Raw genomic sequence first — 17,987 nt, 5'->3', positions numbered from 1 at the left:
TGCAATGGATGTGTTAAATTTGTATTCAATGATATGGAATCAATCATACATGTATTCAAACAACAAATCTGAGCGTAGACGGGTCAGCTTATATCGCGAAGTATATTGTATCGTATAATTTCTATAAAAGTAATTTATTTCAGTATAAGATATCAGTAAAATAGTAGGCTAAATTAATTGAATCATAAAAACTATATTCCAAAACGTCAATGAGTGTGTAAAATATGATAAAATATGCTTTAAATGTTTCAAGTACCCATGAAGAATATTTTTAAATGGCGACAAAATAAATAATATCGTTATTCTTCTTTTGAATATTAAATTTCGTCTTAATTTGGACTTTAAATATTTATTAAAAAACTGTGTCTATATATTTTTTTAGATTATTTGATTACAGTATGAACTCCTATTATGAGAAATTGTAAATGCTCATAAAAACTATTTAGAATTTAAGCTTAACTTTTTTTCTTCAAATTACACCAATAACAATTATTATAACTTTATATTACATTTTTAAGTTATAAGACTGGCCAAACAATATTTTATCAAAAATACATAAAAAAATATCCAATGAATATTTTTTATGTTTGCAAATACCTACCTCAAAAAGAGTCACAATATTTTAAAAGTGTTACATCAAAAACTGATATTACGTGAAAATTCTCATTTTTCCTTATTTTATTAAAATTTAAAAAATTGTTGATGAAAGTTTTATCGAAGATGGAGCTTTTGAAAACTATTAGGAAATTTTTCCCTATCGAATACACTAACTACATTAACTTATCAGAAAAAACATCAAAGTTGAAAATCGAAGCATTTATTTCGACTAGGTACTTTAGTGTACATATGACACAAAAAAAAGTACAATCAATACATTTATCAGAGTCCAGAATGAAAGTTATCAACTAAAATTTATAATTTATAAACTAATACAATCAGGAAATATTTGAATTATTTTTTAAGTTATACGAAATTTTTAACAGTAATTATATTGGTTTCAAGGGTAAAATAAAGAAAAATTATTAAAAATTCAATTATTCACTATATACGCCATATTATACGTTATATACAAGGCTGCAATAAATAATCAAATAACTTAATAACTTAATAAGTAGCTTATTTTTATTTTTTATTTCCTTTATTTTAAAGCGAATGGTTATATTAGTGATGGGAGTACTTAGAAATTTAACAAACAAGTTTAATTAGCTATATAAAAGCAGCTATAGATGCCTATATATGTATATATAACGTTCAATTAAAGCTTTCGGAGAAGTACCTAATTTCATATTTCTATCCCTATAATACGTAGACTTTATCTCCGTATTTTTTTCTGGTCGTTCGTTTTCAAAGACAATATCTTAAAAGTAGGTACACAAAGTTTAAAATTACATTATATTAAAAGTAAAATACCTACCAAAATCATCAGAAAAACAGTTAGTATAAACATTTTAAATATAAAAGAAATTAAATTAAATATAAATTAAAAATTAATTTATAATATAAAAATGCTTTTAAACATAAAAACTAGGGCGTTTGATTTTGAAGCAGAAAATATTATGTTCCAGTAAATTAAAAATATTTAATTGTATAAAGTGAGTTTTCAGTGTCTTATAATTTAAGTCTAGTTGCAGAAGTAACATGCATTCTACTATGACCATGATCACAATTTTTACCTAGTCGAGTATGATATTTTAAAATTATTAATTTATTATAATATTTAGTCTTTAAAGCAATTACTATTAATTTAAGAAACATAAATATTTTTCAAATCATGCTCATACCTACAAATAGTGCCCAAAGTTTATGCTAAATAATTGCTCTCTTTACTTAATGTTATTACGCGATATCGCGATAATAATCAGTGGTTATAAACACATAATAAATGTAAATTAATGCAATATTAGAATAATGATATCCTCTTTAAAGCTGTATTAATCCTGAGAACTAAGGAGTATACAATATATAATATAGACTATATACAAGGATTATATATATTTAATTTAAAAAATAACAAAAAGTAAATAAATTCACCGACTTATATTGTTTTTATTTTTAGTGTGCAGTGCTTACATTTATGTATACATTATACATATATCTATATAATATGCTTCCAATCTCACAAATTATCATAATTATAATTAACAATATATTCTATTATTATATTGATCACGATAATGTGATAAAAAATAATTATTATTATGTAATATATTATGCTTACTTGGGCCGTTTGCTTTTTATTGCAACAGAAATTAATGAACGACACGTTTACAAAATCCGTGGCCACGACGACGGTAATCGTTTTATCGCCCAATGGCTCTTGGGACCCCATACACACGACACTTCTCAATTTCGCGTCCTAAATAAAACCGAGGGACATAAAATCATTCATCAAATATTGCTACACATACTCCGACATAGTACATGCATGTGTATAAATACACATATATACATTTATAATTGAACACACACGCACGCGCGCGCACACACACACACACACACACACACACACACACACACACACACACACACATTTAGGCACACATTTATGTATAATAAATAAAAATACTTTTGGGACCCTGGCGTATTTTCCTGTCCTTGTATCCCGTATCGTCGACATGTCAATCACTTCGCAGTCCTGACAAAAAAAAAAAAAAAAAAAATGATATAATAATAAACGCAGTTGTAACAATATAGGTTAGGTCACAATAATATTCAGGAAACAGCGCTTTTACTTTTTTCTGGTCCATCCAATACAAGAAAAATCCTCGTTCGTCTACTTTGATAGTCACCGGTAACCCAATTCCGCTCTCCTGTAAAAAGAAAATACATTCATCTATGAATTTAAATACTGGTACGTATACAATTATTATATTTGCCAAATAATTATTAACATTGCCAATTTTATTTTTATATACACAATATATTTTGTTCACAACTTTTCTACATCGAGTGTTACTTTGAAGAATTATTAATATGAGTAAATATGAGTTTGGTGGTGTAATTACCAATAACTTTATGTTTAATATTCATAATAATTGTGTATACAAGTTTCACTAATATAAGCTATAAATTAACAAGTTTTGGTTAACATAAGATGAATATATTTGATCATAAAACCTATTCCCTATATCAATATTAGTAAATATATAATAAACTATTATACATATTATATTTGGCAATAAATATCGTAAATACTATACAGACTTTAAACTTCACAGGACATTAAATATATTGTTAACGCTTGTGAACTAAAACACAATTGATATTTTAGAATTAATATTAAGTATAAACTATACATTTGCTAAAATTTAAGTCCCATTGATCAAATCAATTGAGTGGAACAAATCAAAATCAATCGTGCAAAAATTACGTGAGTGTAAGGATAAATATAAATGTGAGAACACGAAATATCATTATTGAAACTGCATATTCTTTGAGTAATTAAAACATCTTAAAAAAACATAGTTGAGAACTTTCAAAACATTAACGGAATTTAAATAAATTATTTTCGTACAACAAAAAACACAAAAACAAAAAATTATAGTTTTAACCGTGGAAATAAAAAGCTATGTCAACTTTGAATATTAAAACATTCCATCCATTGGGCCGGCCGGGAATCTTTATAACAAGAATAAACTATTTTATAATACCTAAGTAATTTTTTAAAAACCCATCAATTTAAATACTGCTCGACGTCAAACATTTATACTATTATTATATTATGTGTCTCTCGTCATTATACAAAAATAATTATTGTATAGACTTGAGTGGAAACCCAATTAATATCTAACTCTAAACGTGACCGACTTCAATAAACTTTGAATTTAAATTTGCCTACATTCGTTTTAGCGCCAAACATTTTTCCCGAGTACCTATATTGTAAGAACATTGAACGACTTTCATCGGGTTTAACCATGATTTTGAACTTCCCAAGTGCCTATTCGCATTTCAATTCGCTGTTTATCTAGATACAAAGTTTACACATTTTTAACTATCTTGCCCACGCAACAACCACGACGAGAACGTTAAATTCGATATGCGAACGTTGCCTGACTACGTAAACTTTAATCGGCCCAAACGTTGATTATAATAGTATTTACATATCGTTCTACTGTACCACAATTAAATACCTAAGTAGATAATGCATATATTATATATATATCTAAATGTTCTATACATAATGTAACTATATGATTTAAGACTTAAACATATGGACACGAGCACGCCTTAAAATTATGTCGAAGGCTTGAATAACTCATACGTATAGGTATACACGATATATATATATATATTGTAATAGCATCATGTGCAATGTCAAAAAAAAGAACTCATCGATACTGCTGTTAGCTAATAAATCACACGCGCGTAGGAAGATAGTTGTAATAGTACCATATAGGTATATAGTATATACAACGTACATTCACCAAATAAACCGTATAATTACAAGTTTAGTTATACCTATGCCTCCGGGGCTCAGGCCCTTATTTTAGACAATATGTAAAATAGGAATATTATACATATATAGGAGGGTGTATAGTGTGTACAATTTATTACATTGATGAAATAACATTCGTGTCCATACAATATTATATTATGATATTAATTATTTTAAAACAAATATTTCACACAATAAATTAAAACTGATACATTATTACGTATATAATTTAAAACTCTATACTTACAACGTTGGTGTATGTTTACAATTTCGTAAGGTGACCATACATTATATATCATTACATAAAAAAAAAATAATCGAAATGTTTACTCACCAAAAAAATGTAATTCGCAAAATATAAACTCTCAAAACCTACTGTATAAAACAATAACTATTTGAACCAAAATTCATAACAACAAAAAAGTTTTTAATATTCTCAGTTCACATAAATCAAGTACGCATCAAACGCTCAGATATCCAGTATAGATCACGATTCCAGGAACATATTATTCATATAATGACAACTGATAATCAATTACTCAACTACGGTTACATCAAAACCGGTATCGATTAGAGATCAACGAAAGTAATGTTTACAATTTAGATTCTGAGTGGAGCGATGAATGTATTGATTTTACAATGATGATGTGTGTTTTATTTTATTTTTGCGTCTGTCATCAGTCACCTTTTTGGGGCAGTAAAATGCTTCAATTTTCTACTTCAGCATCTTTTCTGGTAGAAAAGTTAGAAATATTACCAATAGACTTCAAAGTGTAGGGAAGAACAGAAACAAACAAAAATTGACACACAAAATAAATAAATTGTTGATAAAAAAAACACGGATTTATACGTAATTTTTTTACTAAAAAAATAGACTATTTATGCAATTGCTTAAAAACTAAATAAACTTATTTATTTAGATAATCAATACCTCTAACATCATATATTTTTTTTATAAAAAATAAAACGAATATTAAATTGGTTTGACATTAGAAATATTATTTCCGTATCACAATTTATCAAAAACACAAAATTGTAAACACCAATGGATTTATTTAAATTTTATTATTTGTTCGGAATAATTTACAGTTGAAATAAACACATGGTTGAACCGTGACACTAAAATTCCCTGCAGTGTAATTTATATAACTCAACCCTTCTGCATTTAACTATTACAACAAAACGATTATTGTTCCACAAATCACAATATTCACGTTAAGTTATTATTATTTATTGTTTATAACACTATAATATATAGTTAGCGTATGTTACCGTTTACATCAGTGGAATACGGATTCTAAAAGGGGATACACAAATAATAAACAGTGAAATGTTATGGAGGATATAACAATAATTTATTTTTTCATTTATTTTTATGTTTTGAGATCAAATGTGGATTGAACTTAATATTACAATTTTTGAGTAAAAAAAAACTCAACTTGTAAACTTTTTTTAGAGCAATGATTTACTGAAGCTTTTACGTTTAATGGTATTTACAATCCTTACTGCGATTTCAACGCTGAATTACATTAAGTAATTCAATTATAAAGTCAGCCTATAGGTATACCGGTTGAAATATAAATTTGTAATTTTGTATAATGCTGTGTCGAGTGTTGTGTAGTAATAATTATTAAGATTTGTGACCGGATCGCTTTTTTACTATGAAAGTTTAAAAGTAGAATTAATGCATTATAACGCCGATATTAACATCATATAATTGATTTCATACCGTAACCATTATTACACACTAATATATAATTATTACCAGTTGGTATCGATTGATTTATGTGAGCACAATAAACAAACAAGATATTTAACAAATATTCATTACGTTATTATTACATGATCTGGCGTATCCAATGAAAAAAAAAAAACCATCGTTCACAACTTTTCGAAATAATCTCAACAACTGTACAATAACAGATATCTCTACCAATCGCGCTCACCTGGGTTCTGTGGGTGCAGATGTGGATTACTAAATAACACGCAGATATACAAAACAGAGGACAGTGATGTGTTATTGTATGTATTTAAATTTTGTTGAAATCAGTTGCGGCTCGTCGAAGCTGTGGGTCAGAGGTTAATTATATTATTCATCTTAAAGTCTTTGCGGAAAGTGTGACAACACAGTGCGTGTACCAACCAATAGCGTCAATTATTATTTAAACGTCATTAGTCTCAGCAAACAGCATAATGTTTTGAATGCCAATAAATAAACAGCGTAGTGCCATATAGTAGGCGATAGTATACGCGATAGTTATTTTAATTTTAGAGGTTTGGTTTTTTTTAGTAGTTTTTGGATATATTAAGACGGCTACTAGTTACGAATTCATCTAAGGCGGTACATACGATAATACGCCTTTAACAACTATTTACGCCAGGATTTTTTTCTTTTTTATAATATATTTTTCATATTTATATTCCTGTTTCACATGAGTTACACATTGTATTTATTTGTTCTACTCATCTCTCGCATGCCCTCTTTGTAAGACAAAACACGTCGAGCAAGAGGTCGTTTTTTTATAAACATATCAAAATCATTAAAATTAATGTGGGTATAAATTAATTTATGCCTTTCCACGAAACACACACAATCACTATTCACTACACCTATAGTAATATGATTAACATTTATCTGCACTAGACGATCAGTTCAGACAGCTATACTGCAGGCTGTAGATAATGAAAACTACTGAGTATCTAAAATACAGTCTACCTATATGTTATGATTTATAAGTGATATTTATCATTTAGAAAGTCGTTTGTTCAATACAATGATCAATTAATATGGTTCAATCATATACGGCGAGAGTGTGTAAGTATAATCTCAATAGTCAACAATTCGGAAATGTTCAACTGGACGGTTATGTTTTATCCTTCATAAACTAAGAAAAAATGGTAATAACGCCTCCTCTGTTGTTTTTTTGTTCGTACGGAGGGATAATGTCCTACTCGTTGAAAAATGACCTGAAGGTCTTAACCATTAAATTGTATACACATTATTCAGTGTTATTCAAAGACACTCACGAGAAACTTTTTTGCACCGTGAAGGTAGTTTGCGAAGAAATTTATCTTCGTTAATTTGTATTCGCCATTGTTGCGGCAGGGTTCGATTTGGGGTTGACGTTTTCTTAAAGTAATTTACTGGGCACATTTGAATTATTACTAATGACGATTAGTTCCGATTAAAGGTGTTCCAACGATGTGTACCTATAACAAATTGGTGGTTAACGTTGGCAATGTGTACATGGAAAATAAATCATACGAGTTTTTACGCCTAACTCTTTATCAAATGTCTTGAGAATATCCGGCCCGGTATAGATATAATACTTACGCAGTGTCGTTGATATTATATTTTAGACGTTTATATTTCGTAAACAAGGCGATAATAACGCAGTGCATAATATTGAAATAATATCATGTTGTTCGGTATTACTGTTACAGAGTCCTATTATAGTTGTCTACATATTTTATCGACAATACTCGTACAATCGCAGACAGGGTGTAGCCTTTCTACAAAACTGCCAACAAAATATTATGTTTTCAATGCTGTCGTGTATAGATTATACTATATCGGCCTATAATATAATATATTACATTGACTTGTTTTTGGTTCTAAATCATCCGCAGTGCATATAGGTACCTACAGTAACCAATCTCCTCCAAGTCAAAGAGGAAGAGATCCAATTAAAAAAATATCTTATGGACGATGTATCGAAATATCGCATAACTAGTTGATTGACTAAAATATTTTTTCTTCTCTATAATTACAACAAGAATCTACATATTTTGTTCAAACAGGACGTGGTTAAATGGGCCGCTGAGATTATGTTTTATGCAGTGTACAATATTTGAATTTAGATACTGTTGGAAAAATATATTTTTTATTTCCAATTTCGACTATCAGTTATTTTGGTTTTTATTTAGGAATTCAGCATGATTAAAACTCATTTAGATGATTTAATATGCTTTTAGTGAAGTGTTTTAAAATGTATTTGTTTGGCGATTGGATCGTTATATATATATATTCTGAATTGTATTCATCACTTAGATACCCATCAAATATCATTTTGAGATGTGGTTTCATTATTTATATTTTTTTTTTGTAATGGTAGGAATTTCAAATTATTATAGGGTTGGGCGTTATTGGTGCGCGATTATTTATTTTATTGATGGCCGGTCTAGAGTTTAGACGGCGGTATGCTATTATTATTATTATTTCTGCATTATTACGTTTTCAGAGTAGTATACTTAATTAAATTTGGGTTGATTCTTACCTGAGGGTTGATGCATACTCCTCAAACTTTTGATTGACAAAATTACTAGGCATCTTTTGAATAAATCAAATTTGATTGAAACAGGGATTAAAAATTCCAAATAAAATATTAAAACATCGAGAGCGAGATAAATTATAATATACTCGTAATATAAGCACACGACTGCCTCGGCTGAAGGCTATCCGACTAGTATATAAAAATATACAGACTTTCAAAAATGCTTTCCATAAGATTGACCAATGACCATAGTACCTATTTTATTACATAAGCTAGAGGTTTTTGGATTTGATGTTACATTTCTATAAGATGGATTGCTTCTTAGTTTTTACATAAAATACCATTCCCAAGTAATTTAATTTATATTTATGATGATTTTCAATTATTGACTGGTGTTTTTTACAGGGTTCCCAATTTTCATAATTTTTCCTAGTTTTTTGATCGTACTCATACTGTACAGGTATTACTATTTGCAAACGGTGCTAAATTGTTCTGTTCAATTAAATCATTTTCAGATTTTGAGATATTACAAGAACAATTAAATACATTATACACTTTGAGTACCTATGAAAACCTGTTCTTAATGATGTGCTAATAAGTTAATAGTCCCTATCTAATTAATTATTACCCGTTCTATAAATCCAATTTTATTAAATTATAAACTTAAGAATAACGAATCAAATAGACTTGATAGTTGAAGATTTTGAATCAGATTTATCAAATCCGCATTGAAATCATTTTGAATACATTTTAAAAAATGCTATAGGTTTTATTAGTAAAAATACTTATGATTTTAAAAAAGACCTCAGGCCTATAAAAATTTTTTATTGTTCCCTTGTAAGACCAACCCTAAATTTTGGTTACATAATTTGATATCAAAACTTACATACAGATAAAATATTTTTGGTTAGTCAAATACAGTTTTCTTTTAAAAATTAAACTTAAAACCAGAAATTCCAACGAACACAATATTCAGATATTTATTTTTTTTATTTTTATTTATTTGTATAAACGCCAAACGGCTTTTTACATATAGCAATAACGATATTACATAAATTAACGTTAGTGATAAGAATAAAATACATAAATGAGAATGTTAAACAATATACTAAGAAATAAGAATAATAATAATTATAATAGAAAAATTACACACGTTGGGTGAATACGAAATTTAAGGCCATATACCAAAATTATTATTATTTAAATTACGCATAGCTCTAACCAAAGGATCATAAGATAAAAAGTTTGAACGGGAAGTTGGGATGTGAAATAGATATGATTCGATTACGATTGGCTAATCCTATAAAAAGATAACTTTCTGTTATATTTTAATTTAAGATTATATGAGTGTGACTAAATGGTCACATTCATTGTTTCTTCATACTTTTTCGGTACCAATGATCTATTTGTTACTCCACACTATCTTAAAAGCTATATTGCATATTTTTGTTTTCGTCGAGCATTATTCTTAGCTTACAAAATATTCACTTCAATGGACTTAATTTAATCAAACAGTGGTAAATTTAAATTTAATGTTACATTGTTCAGAAAAAATAATGTATACAAATGTATATCTATTTTATGTTTCACTTATTCATATTTCTCATACATTCTTAATTTAAATTTAATATTAGCGAACTTAGTAAAGTTAATCTTAATATTGTTGCATTGTGTCTTGTCTGTAATTGTAATTATTTTCAGTAATAATTAAATCATATACCTATATTGAAAGGGCTTATCGGTCCGTACAATTAATTAATAAATAAATAGTAAATATCTATATAATTAAATATCCTATAGTTTATTAGTTTTCAAATAGGGATTAATCGAAATGATTCGGTTGGGTTTGTAGAAGTGCTGAACAGCAAACTTCGATGACCAAGAAGATAATGCGCATCTTATACTGCTGGCTTGATAGAACAATGCTGTTCAAAATGGTGAAGATTATTTAACCCTGATTGAATGTTTAATGCGGTAGTAACCATTTTCAATTTGAGACTACATATAGTATATACAGCTTGAGATGTCAATGTGGATAACGAAAATTGAGTAATTGTACTAGCAATACCTAATACGCTCTTCCGTCGATATTCCAGGAAATGAAACAACTATCTATTTATTTGGAGAGAAGGGAGGGGGGAATCTTGTTTGCGTGATATATTGCTTTATGTATTTCGTAGTTTCAATATTACCTTAGTACCAAAATCGGGTGTTATTATAAGGCACACGACAATGTATTTTTATTTTCATTTCAATTTTTGTAGTATCATTTTTGAATTATGAGCAGAGCGATGAATGTGTATTGATTTTACAATTTTTTATTTTGTCATGTCATTCATTTATCAATTTTTGGAACAATATACAAGTCTACTTCAATGTTCAACATTGAGGGTTGTTTCTGGTTGCAGATCTAGTAGCTAATGGGATCTAGTTGATACCACACTAAGCTCAGAATTGTTTTTTATCGTATACCAAGATTTATCATTGAATTCGAATTCAACACATCCACTACAGTAACCAACTCAATGACTATGCACACTCGACAAATACTATACAGCAGAGCGAGTTGCTCTGGTTATTATTTTTTTTTTTACATAATAAATGGAATTGAACATTTGACCGATAGTTTAATTATTTGGCGCAATGTATATTTGCTATGTTTAACATAACTTACTATACAATTGTATTTTGGAGAACCTCTTACAATTAAACACCTCATCGTACGCTGTCGAAACCAAGTGGTAACCAGAAGTAACCTAGGAATTACAGACAGCCTCTTCGAATCTCTGTACCCTATATTCAAGACAAATCTCAAGTATATATTGATATGTATAACGCAATCCAGTGAATCCTAAGTATTTATTGTTATATAACTAATATTTATATCGTTGTACCTTAGTTGTTGATGCTCAACCATGAATAAAAAAAAAAATTTATTTTATTATCTCTAAAAAATTATTCAACTGAAAATAAACTGTAATAGCAGGTAGGTACCGTGTGTACTGTGTTTTAAAAATAATAAAAATAATTACGACCGAAAATACTTAGCAAATACCAACAGTTTTAATATTCATATACTATTCTATAATAAAATAGGGTAGGTACCTCAAACATATACAGTTTTAAGGATTTTTGTGAGCACGTATATACATTTTCACAGTGGACAAACAAAGAATACGAGTACAATTTTAATTGGATTGATAGTTAAATATGTACTATCCATACTAAATAGTACTTAGTTTCTAAATGGAAATACTTCATAAATTTTAAATTCACTTGAAAAAAGTGGTAAAACACACACACCCTAAGCTTTTGTTGAACGGCGACGGACCTGAAAAGGTTCAATGAAAACTGATCGGTGCAAGATATAAGAGTTGAAACCACATTTTATGTACTATAACGCCGAGGTAAAAAGATAATCCCTTGAACGTAGTATACCGAGAACCGAGCTGACAGTCAGTATAAAACATGCAAAAAAGAATGTGTGGCTTTAAAAGTGGGTTTAAAATGTCCAAATTGAACATTATACGATATTTGATCACTCTTATATCTATTAATAATTTATTGATCTTACAGTCAAATAATTTAAACAATTATACATTGTAATACTCATACATATTTTTATAATTTGTAAACAATTCATAAAATATTAAAATTTGAAACAATTGTTATCAAATACAGGCTTGTACCAATTTTTTCTACATTTTGGTGAGGAATGAACATAATTGTTTTCATAATTTTTTTGTGTTATATCTAGAATACAATATTCAATAATTCAATTGAATATTCGAAATTATTAATGAAAACAATACAAATGAAATCCTATTTATTTTTTATAAAATGCTTTACCTAGAGAACTTAATTCAATAGTTTAATTAATAAAATGATGATCACATTTTGAATACTATAGGCCATAAGATTCTGCAGTCAACGAATATTTTGATGTATAGCTTAATATATTAAGATTAATAAATTCTATTCAACAATAAATTACCAAAGTGTTCAAGAAGTTATATATAAAAAATAGTATTCTTCGACGCTGTCGACGAAATGCTTAAGCAGTTCTGACAGCATCGTCAATGCCACGAAAAAAAAATATTTGAACATCACGAATTTTTAATTCGTTATATTCTAACATCTAATAAAATTATTATTAGAAATATATGGTTAAAATCTAAGGTGGATAAAATCAAATAAATTTTTATTGTTTTTCGAAGTGCTAATTGTTTTAAAATTTAACACTGAAACCTAACGCTTAAAAAAATATATTTTTCTGCTTACTAGGTTAAAGTTATTATTGAGGAGTTTGTTCTATTAGTTTAGATTCTAAAATTATCTAACATTATACAATAAAATTTATAATTTGAAATTCCAAATAATGGAATGTAATAATTTGACGGTGGTTTTATTTTTGAAATTTATTTTAATTACACAAAATTATTTTTAAGAAGTACTTTATTGTTTTACTATCTATTACTTATTCTGTAATTAGATGATGCATATAGGTACCAATATATAATTGTTTTATCATTGAATTGAAATTTAAAATAATAATACAATACGTTAGTATTGAACCGCCGGATCAGAAAATAAAACAAGAAAAGTTTCCAACTTTCATTCTTTGAATCTTATCAGAATACTATGCTCATTTTGAAATGTTAAAAAAGTTTGAAATATTCAAGCACAATCTCAATTGATCGAAAACTAAACACAATTATTTATATTTTTAAAAGGTAAACTATAGGTAATTTCGAAGAAGTTGAGGATAGCTAAAATAAATTGTAAGATTTGCAGCCGTTTTAATATTAGAAATGTTCTGATGAAAGATGACATTTTATTTATATTTATATAAAACGGTGGTTTCGGTGTATAAACTAACACGTGTCAGTAAATTGTATTTGTTTTTATCATTATTTTATTAAATGTATGAATATTTAGATACAATATATATATATATATTACATATTTTTACCACAGAAATATAAAACTGAAACATTAAGTCTAACGAAATTATGTTAAGTTAATTTAAGCCAAGTAAATTTAGTTAAATTAACTAGAAAAAAAGAAATGATAAACACTTGAAGAAGAATCGCTAAATTGTTTTGTAAATAATCTTGACCCTTATCGTGAATCTTCAATAACGTCTATAACCTATAAGGATTAAATCGATGTAAATAACCATATAAATGTATGCACATATATTGTATGTATGTGTGTTATGTATTCGGGACCGTTGAGAGATTAGCAGGTGGTGTTTAGTTTTATCTCATATACGTAGGTCTCGTAGACTTAAGTTGTATTTTAGTTTATGAACATGTCGAGTTACTACCTGTATCACATGAGATGCATAAACAATAAAATGCTTATTTTTGAAAATTAGAAACACTGATTCATCGACTGAATACCTGTAGTAATTAATAATTATAATGATATCTATGCAACATATTATTGATTTCGCTCTTCGAAGCTGTTTTGGAGAATCCTCATATTCGCCTTGGTTCAATGCATTGGGTTTATCACTCGATCTCTCCAATTAGTATAAGATTTTAACATTTGCTAGGACCCAATCGCCGGTGGTATTTTATTATTGTCTTGAGAACTATATTTCGTGAGTACCTATTTGATTATGTTACGGACCTTGGCTTTAAATTAATAGCTATAACCTTGACCCTAGTTCGCAAATATTCTATGTGTGCTGCAAGGCATTTAAAACATTCGGTTTTGTAATAAGATTGGCAAAAGAATTGCAACTAAGTATGTCTATTAGAGTGTTAAATCGTGCTTTTGTCCACACATACCAGAGTATGGTTGTTTTGTGCGGAATCCTCATATATACGCAGCTAGCAATTAAGGACGTCTAGAGTAAGTGTTTTTGTTTTGCCAGTTACCTACGTTGACAATTACCATGGTCTGGTAGCAAATATGATCAGCCAATCTTCCTTGGTCGAACGAAGACGTATTGCAGATATTAGCTCAGTGAAGGATTGTTAAATGGAACAATTTAATTTTCTCGCCAATCCGTTTTATATCTATATATGTATAGTATACCTTAGCGTCCAACCCGAACTACTGGTCTTTTTTTACGTCCACATACCAAAACTAATTATTTATCAAATTAGCCAATAAGAAACCTGTTGTCAAACGCCAATAAGTAGAACCAAATTTTAAATTTAATTTTCTAACTTAAATGTCTCTTTTTGATACTACGATATTATATGATTATACTGTTACAACATATTTTTCAATGATAATTTTATCATATATTATATTAATCTTGCTGTTGCTAATTGAATAAATTACAAATTTTACAACTCTATGTAAAAAATCACCCATGTATCCGGTTAAAATTATAATAAATAATAAATAAATACATTTTATTGAATACAAAAAATTCACATCCAATCGACAATCAGTAAATATATTATATTCCTTATACTTAAAATATATTTAATCTAAAGGAGTACCTTATTTTATTATACGCTTAGGACGTTTTTAAATTAATTACTACTTATCTATCTTACATACTCTGAATGCTAAAGATGATTTCAGTGGGTTGTTATAATTACAGGCGTGTAATTGTCATTTGTATGTTAAACTACTCAATGGATAATTCCCTAAAAGATACTACAGCCTGTAAAAATATCAGTTAATGTCGCATACATTAATTGGTATATTTGATGGCGATAATTATATTTTATAATATTGCATAAGTCAAATGTACAAATATTAAGTCTCATAATGACTAAAATTATAAGACAACCACTAAAAAATCCTGATTATAAATAATTTAATAATAAGACATGTACTAGGTATAGCATAGTAGCATATACCTATATTGTCCTATAGACTACAACCAATGGTATAATCTAATTTACAGTATAGGTCCGGTCCCATAGTACAGCTCCTTACAATAAATTTCACAAATAGCTGTTAGTATGCAAGTCACCAAATCGAGTCTAAACCTATATTGTTTGTTCATTAAATGCGTTGACATTATATAGCATTTATTATGTATTTATATTTTTATAATTAGATAGTTGAGAAACAACTTTAGGATATGCATAAATGGTCAATGTCGTGAACCGAAAATATCTATTTTCGTCATACTTAGATGAAACGCTAAAAGTTCTGAAACATATTTTTACATTTTATTTCTGCGATGACCATTGCGTTATTGTATTTTAAAACGTTTAAAATTATATTGAAAATGTTGTAATTTTTTATCTACAAAATAATTTGCATTTTTTCGTATTTTGGCAAATTGCATAAAATTGTTAACTTTAAGTACAATTACAAAAAATTATGGCATGGTATGTATGCTCGATATTTTTCAATTTGGGGTATGAGTATATTTTATAAGGAACTTTGTTTTAAATTTTCAAGATTTTTGACTTGCATAAATCAAAAAGATCCAAAAATTTCAAATTTCTATAAATAGCTAAAAATGTGCCAAAATAATTTTACAACCATACCATATCTAGCAATGTTAATATGGTAGCTGAATATATAAATATTTGGTGGGTATAAAAGATTGAAACATATTAAAAAAAAATACTCACACACGTATCATTAAACGCCAATGCATTCATCGATCCGCCCGGAATCAGGAAAACCAAATTAGAAGAAAAATCCCGTTAATACTGTATTTTTTTTTTAGTTTATTTATTATTTAGCGTAATTAATTGGAAACCATTAACTGTATGTGTATAGATGATAACAAATACCAACTAAATGTACAGTATAATAATTTGTTAAGATTTTGTCAGTACAAAAACTTTAAAGGATAGATTAAAGTATTAAACCATAGAAGTTGACCTAGACTTGAACAAACTTAAAATATATTCTCTCCAATTAAACAAACTGTAAATTAACTCACTACTATATGGGATATATAATGCGATAATAGTGTACCCAACCACACTCAGTACACCCAATTCATAAGTCTATAAATTAAAATAAAAATATGTTATAAACTATATACATCATATATTTTTGAAATATTAATTTCATAAAACTAATTTATTACACATTGAAAACAGAACATTTTTTTCTATTGATAATTAATTCAATTTATGGTTTTAAGTCTCTATATTTAACGATCGCAATAAATCATATATGCACATTGCGTCCTTCAACAGAACTTTCGTAGCCATATTATACTCGTAGTAACTAGTAACTATCAATACTATTGTTGATTTAAAAATATTTTATGTAACAAATAACAATACATTTTAATTTTTGACTTACAATCCTCGAGAGTCGAACTCTTAATTGAGTTAATGTGTTATCTTGTATTGATATCACGTATTGGCTTAGCGTGTATGTATTTATTTTAGAAATGTGTGTTGAAACGTTGATTTTTAATGCAAATATTTACCATTGCTTTCTAATTTGTAATAATAAAACACTTATCTAGCCTGCACCGCAGATAACGAAGCGAGACAAGAGCACATGCATGCCTGGTTTCTATATATTTTATAATTTTTTATATTTACGATACAGATGTTATACTTTTTAACGATATCTAAGTAAAATGTCTAAATATTTGGTGGTTTACATAGTTTTATTTAAAAAAATACGCTGATATGTATGTCTGAAAATATTCCAATTGAATAAAATAAAGACAACAAACACTTTAATTAAATATAACTATTAACTACTAGTGTAAGGCTATAACCTCATTGAGTAAACTTATATTATGTAAAAACCGCAGTTTTAAAATAATATTAGAATATTGAAATTTGACATAACCTTAAACTAACAAAATATAAATTGTAGAACATATATTTCTCTACAGATAATGTTTTATGCATAATATTAAAATTAAATATTACGAATCTTTTTCAGAAAAAAAAATTAGGTAACTTGTGACATAAATTTCTCCTTTTAACAAGACCTCGCCTTAGCTAATACACAGTACCTATAACAGTGTAAAATGATTGGTGAACAAATTAATAAAACCGTCATTTAATATTTTAAGGATAATATTATGTATTATAGTATAATATCTACTATAAAATATAAAGTTTAATACACATAAAATATAACTTTGTCAACTCGGAGAGATCAACATTTTCATTTTTCTCTGGAATTGAATTATTTATCAATGAATATTTTTCAAGCTCCATTTAACATCTTACGAGTATAGTCAAAAACACAGAACAATTATATAGGTAACATAATTTTTTAATAATTTTGAAAATTGCTGAAACTGGAGTAACTGAAAAATATTTATGATCATCAAAATCGCAAATCAAATAAAATTTAGTATTTTAACT

The 17,987-nt window shown here is 27.5% G+C and overlaps 1 protein-coding gene across 1 annotated transcript in view; it reads right to left on the bottom strand.

Moving 5' to 3' along the window:
• Positions 1-17,987, bottom strand: part of LOC111040038 (1-phosphatidylinositol 4,5-bisphosphate phosphodiesterase classes I and II) — a 53,145-nt gene that overhangs the window by 21,085 nt on the left and 14,073 nt on the right. The window contains exons 2-4 of the mRNA XM_022323727.1: positions 2,733-2,810; positions 2,567-2,635; positions 2,219-2,356 (exon numbers count right to left, since the gene is read on the bottom strand). Of these exons, the coding sequence (XP_022179419.1) occupies positions 2,219-2,356; positions 2,567-2,635; positions 2,733-2,810 (285 nt within the window). The remainder of the gene's footprint in view (positions 1-2,218; positions 2,357-2,566; positions 2,636-2,732; positions 2,811-17,987) is intronic.

This window comes from Myzus persicae, unplaced genomic scaffold (genome assembly GCF_001856785.1).
Source record: "Myzus persicae strain clone G006 unplaced genomic scaffold, MPER_G0061.0, whole genome shotgun sequence".
Classification (NCBI taxonomy): Eukaryota; Metazoa; Arthropoda; class Insecta; order Hemiptera; family Aphididae; genus Myzus; species Myzus persicae.
This window is presented reverse-complemented; position numbering and strand designations above follow the sequence as displayed.